General features: G+C 35.9%; 2 protein-coding genes across 2 annotated transcripts; one reads left to right on the forward strand and one right to left on the reverse strand.

The window, feature by feature from the left end:
• Positions 1-557: 557 nt before the first annotated feature.
• LOC114524794 (glucose-6-phosphate exchanger SLC37A2-like) lies at positions 558-11,070 on the forward strand. Its single transcript, XM_028545975.1, has 23 exons — positions 558-990; positions 1,288-1,369; positions 2,219-2,276; positions 2,571-2,649; positions 2,895-3,030; positions 3,315-3,335; positions 3,412-3,467; positions 3,833-3,925; positions 4,344-4,417; positions 4,608-4,645; positions 5,093-5,137; positions 5,269-5,322; positions 6,632-6,715; positions 7,062-7,152; positions 7,271-7,345; positions 7,752-7,837; positions 8,262-8,310; positions 8,421-8,494; positions 8,815-8,893; positions 9,013-9,056; positions 9,466-9,519; positions 9,888-9,952; positions 10,483-11,070. The coding sequence occupies exons 1-23, from the start codon at positions 875-877 to the stop codon at positions 10,505-10,507; spliced, it is 1,578 nt and encodes a 525-aa protein (XP_028401776.1). The 5' UTR covers positions 558-874; the 3' UTR covers positions 10,508-11,070.
• Positions 11,071-13,807: 2,737 nt separating this feature from the next.
• LOC114524969 (neuropeptide Y receptor type 1-like) lies at positions 13,808-15,021 on the reverse strand. The gene is given in 2 exon segments (XM_028546227.1): positions 13,808-14,334; positions 14,336-15,021. Coding segments are annotated over 2 exon segments (981 nt in total). The 3' UTR covers positions 13,808-14,039.
• Between the last annotated feature and the right edge of the window lie 1,828 nt (positions 15,022-16,849).

Raw genomic sequence — 16,849 nt, forward strand, 5'->3', positions numbered from 1 at the left:
TAGCAGCCAATAATAGTGTGAATAGTTGTGAAATATATCTTGTGAAATATATCCAGCGAGAGGCTTGCTTATTTCCATGCATATTAACTGAAAGACCGTTTTTATTTATCCTGCATTTACTTTCTCTGCTGTACTCCTAGTGAAGTTTTGTTTGCCCTGGAAATGAAACGAAATGAGACGAAATTATTGGGATTTCTCCAACGTCAATCTCCGGATTGAATCTCTATCATTGGGAGTTGGGACCTGTAAAACAGGTGATTTAAAAAAAAATTAAATTATTTTTTTTAGATTTTTCATTTTTCATTTTTACTCCCAAAATAAGAGAAAAATACCTCGTTAACGTTTTGGCAGAGCCAAACAACTTCGCAAAACCTTCGGCTTGCGAAGAGCGAGAAACTGAATAAAGCTAATTAATTAAGGGAAGAACAGAATGTCCCAAGGATCCCCGCGCGCTCGCGTTTTTTTAGCTGACCTCTATACAATAACTGAATGCAAAAGCGCCTGGGTACGAGGCTGACAGAACTTCATGTTAGAAAGATATTTGGAGTCATCACGAGTTCTCCACGTGAATGACGTGTAAGAGAGACCAGTGGAGAGACTTATAAACAAGCCAGAATAAGTCTTAACATATATTTTTCACCAGGTTAAAAAGTAAAAACTCGCTTTTTTTATTTCGCATATTTTTCTTGACTAAAAATAATGGCAAACAATGTTTATATGAACAGGCAAATTTAATAAATTTGGCGAGTACGGTAGTTTTGTGAACCGACAAAATTAGTCAAACATATGGTGAAAATATACATCCAAGTACATGCTACATTAGAAAAACTAGAAATCTACGAGGAATTCATCTACAAGTTTTAAAATTCTGAGAATGAGCACGGAAGGCGAAAGCATTGAGATCCCTGGACAGCGACTTCGTTTAAAGAAGAACAGAATACCATGGGGCATAAAGTTTCTAATATGGATACAAAAGGATCGAGATAAGTTGTAAGAAAATATGAAAATTGACTGTTCTAAAGCCAAGATAGCTATCAATCTTTTAAAATACGATAGAGATATTGATTTCAGAGGTGCCTTTAGCATGCTTTAAACTAGAATATTCCGTGCAAATTTTAAATATTGTATAATGTATTGTGTACGTAGCAATTTAGAATTATTTTCATTTTGTATCAATTTTACACCCGTAAAATGTTGGATAATAATAATTGCAAATAACAATTTCATGTTATTGGTTTGTAATATATTTCTTTGATCTTTAATAATTTTTATTCTCTCACTTTACAGGTATCGTGCTCATATTTTTGTGTTAACTTTTATTGCTTATGCATCATATCATCTGTCCAGAAAACCAATCTCAGTTGTCAAGGTCAGAGTTTTTTTTTAAATCTGGATTCTCAAAATCCTTGTAAAGACCCATATTAAAATAGTTTACTTTAGGGGGGAATGTTGATAAAAAAGTTTTGTCTAAAATTAATAGACATGGCTGCAATATTCTGAACCCCTTCCCCCTATAGCATATCACCCTAATCTTGGTCATCACAAACAAGTAGAACAAGATGCAGAATTTCGCCACCTTCGTATTCTGTTTAAAAAAGCTGGAAATGTCAGCAGGCCTATTTGTCAATGGTTCCTTAAATGTTTACATTATAGTTGTAAATACTCTCTGGGTTTGGAAAACTGAAAAACTTATATGTGGTTTGAGTATTATTATTATTATTTCTAAATGTTTATACAGGATAAAAACTTCAGTTTCTACACAATATTTATACAATAAAATACAGTGTGACAACTGCTATCAACGTTTGTCCTATAAATTTCGAAGTGACTATTGATTTTCCAGCATTCTGATTTATCAACATTCACTGTCTCTGATGTGATAGTCACTGGGCAGTGACATTTCAAGTAATTATAATTTTTTATGAAATTGTGTTGATTCTTATTTGTAAGCACCTTGAAATTTATACAAAAACAAGTAGCCGCCTCGGGCTCGGTGATTCCGCGAAGTGAATATAGGTTTGTAATCACCTCGCCTTTGGTGACTAATTGTTAAATGTGGCAGTATATATGTCCGACATGTATAGGTATATAATATTCAGCTGTCACTAAATGGCTCACTAAATTAAATTTAGCTCTCACTAAATAGCTAATGTTACTGTTACTTATTTCAGTTTTGAGTGTTTTTTATTTCAATGAGTGATGTGGTGGTTTGTTTTAGGATACTTTGAATGCCAATTGTACTGGAAATGGTACCTGTCATGCTTGGGCACCATTTGGTGAGTTTGTTGAGCTATATTTATCAGTATGTTTATGACATTTCACTTCTACTGTAGATTATTTTTCATTAAGTTAAATAACAATGTAAATTGTGGGAAATATGTACTTGTAACCATTTCCATTCAGCCATTATGAAGAAATTCAGTTGACAGTTATGCATGCCTTTTTGCCTTTGTGAACTCCATTGTATAATCATCTTACCACACTTCTCCCTAAGGATTTTATTGAGTTTTGGTGTAATGCTTCTTTTTATATTCCTTAAAATTTTCTATTGATTCATATTTTGCCTGTAGATGGTGACGATTCAAACACTCTTTTGGGTTGGCTTGATGCTTCCTTTCTTATAGCATATGCAATAGGAATGTTTTTCAGGTAATGTTGAGACCTGCTAAAACAATCTATATATTTAAATTTTATGTTGAACTATTTGTGTTTGGTTTTCTTTACATGTAGCAATCATAAGCAGACGTATAACATATAAATATTGCACTGGCTATTGCAACTTCTTCTACCTCTTAGGACTTCCACCTCATTTTAGGCCAATGACAGCTGTTAAGGCTGTGGAAATTCAGTCTTTCCAAATTACACAAAATTAATATAGAATATTTTTATTACAGTGGTTACATTGCTGAGCATATGGACATCAGATATTTCTTGACTGGTGGAATGTTCTTTAGTGGTATTTTTAGTATTCTCTTCGGTTTGGGTTATTTCTTCAATATCCATTCCTTAGCATTCTTTATAATTATGCAGGTGAGTTCTTTTTGTTCAACAATCTTGTAGTATGTACAAAATAATATGAGAAATGCTTCACCACTTATTTTGTGTTTGCTTAAGAATTCTATTCCCAAAACATTAATTTAGGAAGGCAGGAAGCAACAGAAGGCAGGCTTCTCTTGACATATAAATTTTGGAAAAAATCACAGTTCAATGCATTTTATACATTTTCATAGTCTGATAGTTCAATCGAGTTAAGCTGTGTCTATCGTAATTCAGTAAAAACCACATTTAGTAACTGGAAGTCTTTATATTTTTAGTTATTAGCAGGTGTGGCTCAGGTAAGTGTTTCATTGAGTCTTTCATGCACAATGACCATTGCCAATTGTGAATTTCTCACTAATGAATTTTTTTTAGTCATCAGGATGGCCAGCAGTTGTTGAAGCTATTGGAAATTGGTTTGGTAAAGGACAGTAAGTATTTTTTGTTAGTTACTGCTTTCTCAACATTATTCTCTTTCTACATGAAAATAAAAGGCTTGAAATAGCGTTGGAAATTTTTCAGAGAGGAGCCGATGTGGATAAGAGAGCTTGATAATAATCAGCTCACCACTGTACAAAAGTATCACAAGACAATCAAAGCTGATCGATTGTAATTTAGCACTAGCATTTTAACTGATCAAATGTAATCTACAGTTTTCCTGCTGAATTAGCAAATTTTCTCTATTGACCAGTCTTTTGTACAGTTTATAACATCCTCTGGTTGCAAATATCTAAATATTGAGCAATTTGCCCAAAAGAATGAGAAATGTTTTCATATTCTGTTACTCACTTCTCAGGCGAGGTCTCATAATGGGAATCTGGAATTCACATACATCGGTTGGAAATATTGCTGGGTCAGCTGTTGCAGCTGTTTGGTCTGACGATGAGTGGTAAGATCAATCATACCGTACCATAATTATGTCTGTCTTGCTCACCATATGAGAGTGGTATTACTATCCAAGAGAATGGAGTAGTACCTATGGAATGTCTCTTTTGGAGTAAACTGTAGAAAGTAGAAACCATAATAATATTATTTATCACCTCTCGCTCCCTGTTGATAGTCCCCTATTAAAAGGAAGTATAATTCTTAGAGATCTTCTTTCCTATGTTACTCCCTCTATTTAATTTTTCTTGTGTTACTTCCTCTATTATATCCACACAATGTGCTGTATGTGTGCGCTGGAATTGCATTCTCAGTCAGTTACAGTTCTCAAATTGTTCAATCCTGTCTTGACCATGCACAAGCATTTTTACCCATGCATACAGGTACAAGACAGCTAAAATCTAATAAATCGATTCTACTTTCAGGGGGTGGTCTTTTATTGTACCTGGTCTTATGATTATTGCAGCTGGACTGTTAATATATCTCTTTTTAGTTGTTGGTAAGTGATCATATATAGGTTTTTAATGCACTAAGACCAGCTGGATATTTTGTTTGCGTTTTCAATGACACAATGTGAAGCAAGTATTATACACATTTAAGTGCAGTTTTAGGAAGAAGGGAGAAGGTTGCGTTTGAGAAGGTTAATTCTGGATATCGGCAGTCTGTCATTTCATATTTTTTATATTTAGATCCTTCCCACGTTGATTGTAATCCTCCTCAACATCATGTAAGTGTGTTTTAATCAACTTTCTTTTCAAGATCTTTGAAATGAATGACAGTAATCTTATTTTAGAGCTTAACTTAATCGAAAAGGCATCCCTCGTCACTACTTTTGAACTATACCTTTGAATACAATGTCAAATTATATTTTGCTACAAAGTTCTGGACATGTTAAACTGCGCATGAAAGTACACCTCGTTTTTCAAGGATTCCTTATGCCATATTCCATACAGTCTGCATGCATGTCAATAAGACAGGTTAATCCTGATATGAATCTTCAAGCTGAATAATTGATCGGTTGTGGACGGCCAGCTATAGACCAGACGGCAAATTGAGTTATACATTTCAAATTTTGCTGATCTTTGTATGCAAGTACTGTACATATTGTAACTGCTTTACAGTGCTCAAAGGTTGTGGCTATTACGCTCATCATATCTTTTTCATATTTTTCAAGGTAAAACCCAGGTCTATGTCGGGCACATTAAATGGGGAGGAATCAGTAAGTCAATTGATACATGCACTATGCAGTACTAACTTGTACCTACGTATTATCGTGCATAATGACAGTTGCATCTTTATTCGCGAATATTACACTTACGAATGTTAAACCGCCTTTGTCCTGTTTTCAAGGATTGCGACAGGACGAGTCTTCTTAATAACTATACTACACAAGATAGCAACAGAGTGAGTATACCATGCATCCTATTCCTAGTATATTCTTGCAATTTATGATCAAGCAAAAATATACCGGAGTTGCGTTTCGGTTGTAATCCATCGTTGTTGTAAAAAGCATGTAAGAAACACGAAAATAAATCTTTTTTGCACGCGTATGCTTATGTGCACTTTGAACTGTGAAAGATACAGCAATCTTTCATAAAATTTAAAGATAATTAACCAATCAATTACCGGAAACTGCTGCATTAGGCGTATGTATAAAATGAAAATCAATGAAGATATATTCATCACTAAATTAATATTAATTAACGATTGATTACTAATTTAAAAGATGATCACTAATTATACAATTTTATTAACCAATAACTGCAGGGCTTGATTCAGACAAGTTATCATACCACCACATACCTACCGTATCGTGATATGCAAGATGAACTATTCGATCCAAATTACAGTAGAATACGTCATATACTATCTGTCTTTGAGATATTCATGCATGAATCACCACAAGCCACTCAGCCCCCGTACTATGTGTTTTCTCAGCTGACCTCTACATAAATTATATAATAGCTGAATGCAACGTTACATATTTCTATTCATATTACGCGATTGCGTACGAGGCTGTGTCGAAATTGTTTTTTATGATTTGCCGTATTGTTTATCGATTCATTTATCCCAGTTTACTATAAGGTAGATAAGGGGGGGGGGGGACGAATACGGCTGATCGAAAAGTGCAAAAGTACTCGGCTCTGTAAAGAATTTTGAGCTGACCTTCGCATGTCAATTACCGAGACATTTAAGCTGAAATGAATTGTTGATTGGACAATGTGCAGGGTGTCCCCCAAACCCCTAAACTATTGAAATCACCCATAACAATACAATAGTTAGAGTTTGAATGCCTAAGCACCCTGTTGCGATGCAAAAGACCCTAGGTACGAGGTTGCCCAAAACTGTTGACAATGACATGACAATAAAATTTGTTAATATCCCCAAATTATTTAATTTTACTACCAATATTTATTTACTACCAATATTTATATTTACACAAATATGGTAGCAGTATTTTAATTTACAATTCAAGCACCATGCTTTTGACATGTCCCTCTTCTCTGGCAAATGTAAAATTTTTGTATTTAGCATATTATGAGGGCGTTAATCCGCCCCAAGATTCCGCCCCACGTTAATCCGCCCAACAGTCGAGGCGAATTAAAAACCTACATTTTATTTAAGCCAACCAAGCCATATACTTGTCAACCTCGACGTATATTGTAAAGCTTATTCACTGTATAAAGACAACATTTGCTGTTTTGTTGTTCAGACTGGCGGGCCTAAAATCAGAAAGAGAGGGCAACATGGAGCAGACTCTAAAGCTGTCTCATTTTTTGGTGCCTTTTTTCTTCCAGTATGTATTTCATTTACCATTGAAATTTACCGTAAATTATGGATCTTTTACTTAGAATTCACGTGTGCGTGCATGTATAGTCTTTTAAGTATTTAGATCTTTGAAACCTAAATGCCAATCTGGGAGAAACAATGTTTTCAATTAAATGTTCTGTAAGGCCAATATTTATTACATGGTCAATGCATTAACCAAGCTGTAATTTTACCCCTTGTGTTACCAAACTCTGATGAAACATTATGTTTCCTCTGAAGTTTTGTTTCTTTCCAAGATTTCCCGGGCCATGAGCGATAAAACTTTCAAGTATAGCAATATCATTTTGTTTTGCTTTGTTCGTTTCACCCTATAGGGCGTTTTGGAATATTCCTTAAGTTTGTTTTTCGCTAAACTTGTCAGTTATACCTTCCTGTACTGGCTTCCCTTTTACATCAATCATACAGGTTAGTCAAAAGGAAAAAGTATAGGAAGCAATATGATTTTAAGATTTAGGCACTTCGTGCATGTTGATTTACTTCATCACGGACAATACACCATCTTAGGATGTTGTTTTACTTCTAGATATTGGCGGGAAGAGGTACGACTCGAGAAAGGCCGGCGATCTGTCAACATTTTTTGATGTCGGAGGCATAATTGGTGAGTATACATACACAATAATTTCGAAACGTTATAATGTTCAAATTTGTATTCTAAAGGTCTGTTCACACGATCCAATTTTGTTGGATCCAATTCACTTCTGACGTATGAAATATAGTCGGTTGTTGATGAAGCAATAGTGCATTGGCTTCAGTGGATTTGCTGCTCATATACATTACAAGACAACAGACTATAAGACATCCATCAGAAGTGAGTTGGGTCCGACCAAATTAGATCGTGTGAACATGCAGACCTTAAGGTTAATATACAGGTATATACGTGTTGCATCCCCAAAAGATGCAACCTCCTTCTCCTACCTAAAGAAACCCCGTGTGCGAGGTTGGATGGATGCTGTGATGCATACCCCCTTGCCACAAATATTTTAAATTTCAACTCTTCCCTATAGGTGGAATAGCAGCTGGTGTTATATCTGATCAAACTCAATGCAGTGGAATCACATGTGTCGGCTTCTTAGTTTTGGCGACTCCTTCAGTAAGTGTCTCTCCTACAAGGTGTATGAAAAAAAAGAGGACGTTTAGAAATCAATCATATAATAAAAGTTTGAATGCCTTTTCAATTGGACCATTCCCCCTTTAAATTGAAAAATGTGGAAAATATAGCTCTGCCAAGTTGCCAAAATTTCTATAAATTAGTATTACCCGCGAAGAAGCCTTACCACAATCTCTAAAAATGGTAGGCTTTTCGACGTGTGATACTCATTCATTTGCCAAACTCGAACAGCGATAGTTTGGAGGGGGCCCGAATGGTCCATTGCACATTTGCTGAAACTCGTATATAGAAAAAAGGAGCAGACGCTGTCAACACAGTTGGCAACTATGGCATAGGAAAGAAAAATGATGAAAAAAATAACAGTGAACAACATTGTACTCGTTCAACACTGTCCCTTCTTTTTCAGCTGTATATGTACCGATTTGTTGGCAATAAAAATTTAGGAACAAATATAAGTAAGTCATGGTTCAAGCATGAAATATTTTACTATTTTGTGCGAAATAGGTCGTCTGTCTTCACTATTCCATACATCTCAAAATGCGTTCATCTTTTTTGCGTGTTTTAGTTCTCATGATTTTTTCTGGTATATTTGTGAATGGTCCTTATGGCTTGATAACAACAGCTGTGTCGGCAAACTTGGTAAGCTAAAATCGCTTAGTTGAGATACATATATGTAGAAATGCTCTGGGGCTTGATTAAAACAACACAACAAGACCAAGTGATATACAAGAGTCTTTTAGAGAGGGATATGACCAAAAGATAGTTGAATATACATACTGTATTCGGAGCGTGCATTGGCGTTCAGTACAGTGGCAAATAGAGAACATTCTATCAAGTAATTGACTCGCATGCGTGTCAGCCATTCCAAATAGCTATATTTGCATTGAATTCGCTATTTTTCGAATTTTACATATATTATAATACATGCAGTTTACAGTACCATTCTGTTTTTTCTCCAGGGAACTCAAAAGGCTCTTCGAGGTGACACTAAAGCCATGGCGACTGTAACTGCAATCATTGATGGCACCGGATCAATAGGTGCAGTATGCCACAATTATTTTGTCACAATCTCTCCCTAACGCGGTCAGCGTACGTCCACAGTGCAACAAAAAGTACCGCGTGTTATACTGTATACTCATGATTTTCTTGTGTTCTAGGTGCTGCTCTTGGGCCTCTCTTGACCTCCCTGATCTCAAAAAGAGTAAGTATTGGTTGGTTGTACGCTTATAGCATCGAATTATTACCCTGGAATATTTCAAAGTTAAAGTGCCCAAAGAGTAGACAAATGAAACGAAATTGCACTTCTGTTATATGCCATCAAGCATGTAAAAACCAACACAGAGTGAACAACAAACTCAATCCGATGATCACTATGATTGATTCATCCAGCCTCACTCTATTTGTATTCAAACACCCCCCCTCACCCATCCCCCCTCACCCATCTCTCCCCCTCTCACACACGTTTTTAAATGAAAACAGTATTGTGTGAGTAATCCTAGGGCCTGTTTATGTCTTTATGAGCGAGTTATCCCGGCTAGGCCAGGTGAAAACTGCATATAATGAAAGCCTGATCAGGTTAAGCCGCATGTATTTTCGTCTTTTACTCTTAGAGTTGGAATGATGTCTTTTATATGCTGATAGCGGCGAATGTGTTAGCTGCACTGGTAAGTTTTGCGCTAACACTCTGTTATACCCAGGAGGAAGATTTGAGTTACAAGTTAATATTCATGCAAGAAACAGGGTTCAATCCTTTCTAACCAGAGTTTTATAAAAGGTTGCAAATGTCATTCCCTCCAATTGAAAGCAATTAAGACGCTTTATTTGTATGCTTCAACCTAATAACTATGCTATTTACCCACTAAGTACTGCGTTGATCATGCATTCAAATTCCAACAAAAGCTTCGTTTCAATAGAGGTACTTTTACAGTTTCCCTGTAATTTCTACCACCTAGGCACCTACCACCCCAAGGAACATTCCTAGGAAGTTCTCAGTCTGATGCATGGAAATGTTAAACACGTTTTCTGATTTCAGCTTTTGGTACGGCAAGTCGTATTTGAAGTAAATCGGTATATTCTAAACAAACCTCAACCACCTGAGTAAGTTGCACCAGTATTTAATCGAAGACAATTAGACATAATTAAAGTGCAAACAGAGTCATAAATATTCTTTTCAGGCCCAAACACACTGGACGCGATTCGCTAACGCGACGCGAATTTTTCTTTTTCAGAAGCAAAAAAATTCAATTCCCAACGAAATTTTTGAGAGGTATAGGTACCAGACCAGTCAAAATGTACTATCATTCAGTAATTACCAAGAATATCACAGCATTGTCAAAATTAGCAAATTTTCAAAACTGAAAAATTCGTGATTTTCGCGTCGCGTTGGCAAATCGCGTCCGGTGTTTGTCGGCCTTTCTTGTTCGACCAATTCCCTTGCGAAATCGATTGTTCTTACGGTATATATAATCATCATCCATGGACATTTATTGATATAAATTAGGCGACTATAGCTTCGTCATCTTTGGTCAGTTTGGTGGTCGTATATATATCCTGAGATTATTTTCCTCTTATTTTGAGGATTTTAGTACTTCTCATGACCGATTTTAATGAAGATATTACATTTCTAGGTTAAACCCAACGGAACCTGCTTAGGACGCTCTATATGGTCACACCGTACGGCGCCAGGCGCATTTTCTTATTACATTTTATTATATTACGATTTTAATTGAGTGTTTTATTTCCAAATTTTATTTTGCTGTAGGCAAATGAATATTTTATCTTTTTCTAATTTGTATTATACATTCAGAGACATTTTTCTTTTAATTCCGAAGGATAGCTTTAAAATGTGACGACTTATTATAGCAATTGGATTTAAACTTTCCCGTGAATTCTAATATGTCACTGATGGTCGGCGATGTATTGTTTGTGGTCGTTGACGAAGAAAATTTATTCAAAATAATAACAAAGCACTTTATTCTCCAGTGATATGAGAATCAGGCTTTAGTACCATCCAACTGCATGTGACCGTCGGAAACCCGACTTACGACACCGAGTCGGCGACAAATGGATCGGCCGCAAATTGTTGCGACATACAATTTATGTGAATATTATCTCTTTCGCTGTAACTGATTTTAAAATAGGTCTTACATTGTAGTATATTTATAATGAAACTAAATAATAATAATTTGCACAGCCGTTGAAACCAGCGGTTTACATGGAAAAATGGTTGTTGTGTTTAAATGCTTTAGACCAACGAATTCCATATTGCGTTCGTACGGAATCCTTGGAAAAATTTAGAAAATTTGAGTCACTATATATAAGCTCAATTTGTGTATCGCTTTGTTTTCTTATCTGTGGATACGTGTAATTCCTTGTTATTCCGGTTTTCAGCATTTTACCTCCAGTCCTATAGGGTTGGTAATGTAGTGATATTTCCTCACACTTTACATTTTCGTGCCCAACAGCCAACAATACGCTATCCATTGCTATTAAGTGCCCATGTAACGTTTAGTTTTATTTTCTCCTAAACACTTTCTTACAATACAATGATTTTAGTTCACTAGCAAGATTTTAGTTGTGTAACAGAAAAGGATGTCGTAGTTTTTTGATCGAGTATAGACTAGAGAAGCCTTTAAATGTAGATTTCTGCGAGGTTTTTTGCCCCTCAGGCCTAGGCTATACGTCCCAACTCAAACAACTAATGAAATGATAATGAAGTTTACGACCAAAATGCGACGTACAACATAGGCCCCAGGAAATGTTAGTTGCAAACAAACACAACAAACGAGATGGAATTTGGAAAATTTTGGAAAAAAATTCTTTTTGATTATGCCACTGTGATCTAGTCATAGCAATTAATGAAAAATTCCACCAATAGGAGTGATGCTAATTTGCGAGTCAAATTTGAAACTGGCTTTTCGCTATGCCCAAGACCCACGTGGATACAATTAATTTCGAAGCTCGAAGAACCGTTCAAGAAGGCAATAGAAAAAACCTACATTCGAACCATGGATACGATTTGAATAGTTCAAGCCTCAAACTCTTTTGAAATGGCAATGGCTTTGTCAATCTGAAGCGGAGGTGAGCAAATCACTAAATGTTTAGTTGAAATAAATGTTTAGTTGGAAGGTGTGTTATAAACAGGGGCCGGTTGTATCAAGCCCTTCGTGTTGTACAGGGGCCAAAGCTTTGGCCCCTTCACTGTTTATTAATCGTCTGGTGTAGTCTAGCTTCACATTTTCACAACATTTTTATATTAACAGTATGGATTGCTGAAATCCCTCAAAACGTCGGTTGTTTGATTTGTGTCCATGAGTTCGGCAAGAACATCCATGCATTTATTTACAAGTCATGAGTGCGTGGCATTACTGAGCTATATTATAATTCCAAATATAATTATTATATAGCTCAGTGGCGTGCATTGTATTTCAGGTCGAGATTTTCCACCTCCTATTAAGTATTTTCAGCCAGGGGCTCTTTAGATGATCCCGTTTTCCCAGATTCAACCAGGGGTTATTCTAAGGAAATTTTACAATTCCAGTAAACTACAAACAGCTACGTCTGTTAGTATATTTTAATAATATATGTCCTTACTGTCTGCTCAGTGTTCATTCACTTCACTGTTCTCACTTACTGTTGTGACAAACGATATGACAAATGACATAAGACAAATGATGCAAAAAATTCATGCCAAACAAGCATACAAAATACAATGAAATGACATGGAATGACTGTATCAGTATAATCGGCAGTTCGTAAAGGTATGGTCAATTCCAATAATTTTCATTTCCAACTCCACAAATATTTTCACAACTCCAATAAGTGGCAGCAAATCCAGCTTAGAATAACCCCTGGATTCAACGAAACGATTCTGACAATCGTTTGATCACCTTGACAATATAATAGCATGTGCTTGTTTGGCGTCATATTTTTTAATGCTTCAATCTTAATTTTAATGCTTCATTCAAAGTAATCTCACGCCCGTCGTTAAATCTCGGGTGGCAGGGTTAATGTAGATGGTAATAGGTTAAACATGGTTAAACTTGAATTTTTGAAACTTAGCGAAGATTTTTCTTCTTATCGAAGATTTTTCTCCTTTTGAAACTTAGCGAAGATTTCTCTAGACCTTAGTTGCATGGGGGTATAAATGGTATCCATAGCTTAGAGAATGCGTACAAGATTGCAATTGAAAAGCATCCACTTCATAGATTAGCTCATGCATGAATGCCCTCTATAGCAACGTAGTATGTTTTTGTATTCCGTATTGCTGTGAAGTAGGTCATATATTAGTTGGATAGAATTTAATTTACCGCATGTTCCATGTTCCATGCTTAGCGAAACCTAATTACTTAAACAGTAGCACCGCTAAAGTATACACCAAAATGGTCCAAGTAGCCAGACAGCTTGGATTCATTTCTTTCAGTGTTTGTTAGGAACGCGTTTCCTAACTGTTCTCTTTAGTACAAAAAAGTTATATGTCGCACGTGGGCCCTTAGGGTTAAAACGTTCTACGACTACGGTGAAAGGCAGTTATACATACAGGGTGTCCCAACAATCTATTGAAATGAAGCTTTTGTTGGAATTTGAATGCGTGATCAACGCAGTATGGTGTAAATAGCATAGTTATTCGGTTAAATAAAGCGTCTTGCTTTCAATTGGGTTCATCATGATATTAAGGCAATCAGATACTAACAAAAGACTTGATTTCAAAAGAGGGGACATTTTTTTGTGACACCCTGTATTTCCTACAGACAATATGCAATCACAAATGTACAAAGGCCTTGCGCATCTAATTCGTTCTCTGGGTTTAATTCCCTTAACACTATAGTTGCTAAGATTTTCGTTCCAAAAACATATTTTACAGAGCTGGCCTAAATATTTTACTCATTTTAGCTCAATTTTGAAGCACTATAAAACCAGTTAAATTTGGCTAAAATGCAAATAGTCTAGGGGCTCTCTAGGTAAGCCTTGTGTTTTTGGTGGAAATGTTAATTTTCAATATAATGCAAATGTCAATATTGCTTGTTCCGTGGAAAAATATTCAGGACATTTTACCCTTGATTTATCCCAGACTATGTAAATATAACATCTACTACATGAATATTAAAGTTTGGTTCAAATTTCCCTCCTCTTGTTTGTTTTGGGCGTACTGTGGCACTGGCACTAGAATTGTATCTCCCAATCTCTATATCTCATGATTCCGTGTTGTAATACTCCCGATGTCGTTAACGTTAAAACTACCACAATCGTGGCAAGAACAACGATGGAAGAGAGTTTTGATACCTTTACGAAACTCAGAGGACATAAAACTCAATAAGATTGGATTAAAAAGTGGGCTCAATAGCACAGCCAAAATAGAGTAATTGTAGCCTGCTGCAATTCGAGTCCCTGATTGTAGATCCATCACTTGAATGAACTCCAAGATATTATATGGCGTCCAACAAACGAAAAACCCCAACTATAATTCCAATGATAAACGACATTCTTTTCCTCTTTTCTAAATGTCTTCGCTGCGTTTCGTTTTCGTCTCCAATCGGAGGTTTACGTAGTATCACAAACATGATTCCGTACAGCACCGCCATTAAAAAACACGGCAAAATATACATAAGGATGTAAATGCTGAAGTAATATGCGCGTTTAGTCTCATCGTTAGGCCATTCTTGGTAGCAACTGTTATGACCGCCTTCTCTCGTGTATTTCATTACGAAGAAAAATGGTGAAGAAATAATCACACCCAGGATCCAGCATGTTACAATAATTAAGCTTGTTCTTCCTGATTTAAAACGGAAGGCGATTGGGTACCGGGTTGCACGAAAACGCTGGACAGTTATCACCATGAGGTTAAACATTGAAACAGCGTACAACAAGCGATAAGAGAGAAAATATACTTTGCAAAATATCTCTCCGTATTGCCAGTGATAGTTTTCCATCAGCGTCTTGAAGTGAAATGGTGCTAACATCGCAAAGAGAAGATCTGATATTGCAAGATTACAAAGCAATAAGAAAACACCAGAGCGCATGTTTTTGTTTAGAAGAATAGTAAGAATGACTGCGAGATTACCTCCGATGCTGACGCCATCAAAGACAACGAATAAAATTTTGTATAACGCCTTGGTTCCGGCGAAATGGTCTGCTGCTCCTGAGAAGTTAGTGTCGTTCATCTTCATGTTAAATTTTTTTCGTAGTGAAACTGTCAGACTGATAAATGCAATTATATGTTCGTTATACGGCACGCTTTTGTCGTTCAGATTCTGTAATGGCTAATGCAGAATGTGTTTCATTCTGTCCCTTGTTCTCAGCTTTTCATTGGAATCTGACAAAAAGATTCACAAGGTTAAAAAAAGGTTGCCTTGACTATGCCTTGACATTCAATTGATTGATCGCATGGCAATGACTATATTTTATTCATCGATGAATATCAGCAAAATTTCTTCTGTTATTCTTTCTTTCCCAAGCACGGTCTAGATATTATGCATTTATATATACTGCAACATTAACTATTATATCAAATAATGCATCTCTACAGATACTTATATAGTGTCGGTATACTGGCTCTATGTAAATATTGCCAAATTGTTCATCACTTTTTATTAAAATGATGGCTAGATTGCAATAAGAGTAATCAATTTTTATTACTGTCTCTATGTAACTGTCGGATACAAAAGTATTTCTTAAACTAACAGAAAACACGTGCAGTCAAAATAGCTCAAAATGAATTAAAATCAGAAAATGAGTTGGATTTTAGAATTAGTAATTCTCTCGGAGCTTACATGAATGAATGTGAAAATGAGCTAAAGCACTGCATTACAAGATTTGATTCGCCTATATTTACATGGGAAATCGTACGAAATATTCTCGTTTTTAGAACCGTCTCGGTACATACTTTTTAATCATACATATTGTGATGTTAAACTTTAGACCAAGTCCGACCAATGGTTCCTTTTTATTGTTTTTTGAAACTGTCGCTCATGTATACTCGCTACAGATGGTATATTCTTGTTTGTTTGTTCCTAACAAAAGAATTTCATCTGACTCGCATGTGAGAACAACCTGCATTTTTTCAAATGGTTTATTCTTGGCATCGTTCAAATGAAAGACGTATACATCGTTGCACCTGCGCAGTTGGATAGGTTTTATATAAGGCGAATTAAATGAATAATAATTGCTGAATATCGAATGCGCTACAATGCTCCTTAATTGTTGCGTAGGAAGGTACACTTGCTACATTATTCATGGTCAATTTATTAAGAGTGTAGGATTATTAAAATTCGATTCCTAAACGCCTACTTTCCTTTCCTTTAAGCAAGAGTACAAAACAATGCTATGCAATTGTGTCCTGCAAACTCCATCTAACTCTCTCTTGTGTCATGTGTGCTTTCTGAGTCCCATTTCTTCAGGTATGTAGGTAGGTAAACTTTATTTAAAACCAAGAAACACGCAAGCCCCGTCAACTCTAGGCTGGTTTCCATGAGGGGCGTGTTTAAATTTTAAAAAACAGTTAATATGACTACAAAACAGGACAAAATACACACAGACAGTTTCACACATAGATAGATTATATGAATAAGTAGGATGCGTTTCAGTGTCCAACAATTGATTTAAACAAACGAAGCGACTCGGCTGATTTTGCTTCGTTTGGGAGCTGATTCCAAAGCATAGCACCGCTATATTTGAAACTTTTTTTAAGGTCTATTATAGGACAAGGCAAGATGAGATAAGGCGCTGTAAGATTCTCATATTTTCTTGAGGATGTCCTTCAATTAGATGGAGGAAAATTTATCTTTTTTTCTTAATTTAGATGGGAAACTAGTATCGCTAAAAGATCTAGTATGTTGCTCAACTGTTTATTTTAGGGCAATATGAATTGAGTTGAAAATACTTGATGACGATCTTTTTAATTTATCACCAGACAAAGTAAATATGACCAACTGCATGATAAAAGCCCATTTACACTAAGCGATTTGTCGCAAACGATTCGTACCCTGGAGTATGTGA

This window comes from Dendronephthya gigantea, unplaced genomic scaffold, assembly GCF_004324835.1.
Source record: "Dendronephthya gigantea isolate DGI-Jeju-01 unplaced genomic scaffold, DenGig_1.0 000032F, whole genome shotgun sequence".
Taxonomy (NCBI): domain Eukaryota; kingdom Metazoa; phylum Cnidaria; class Anthozoa; order Malacalcyonacea; family Nephtheidae; genus Dendronephthya; species Dendronephthya gigantea.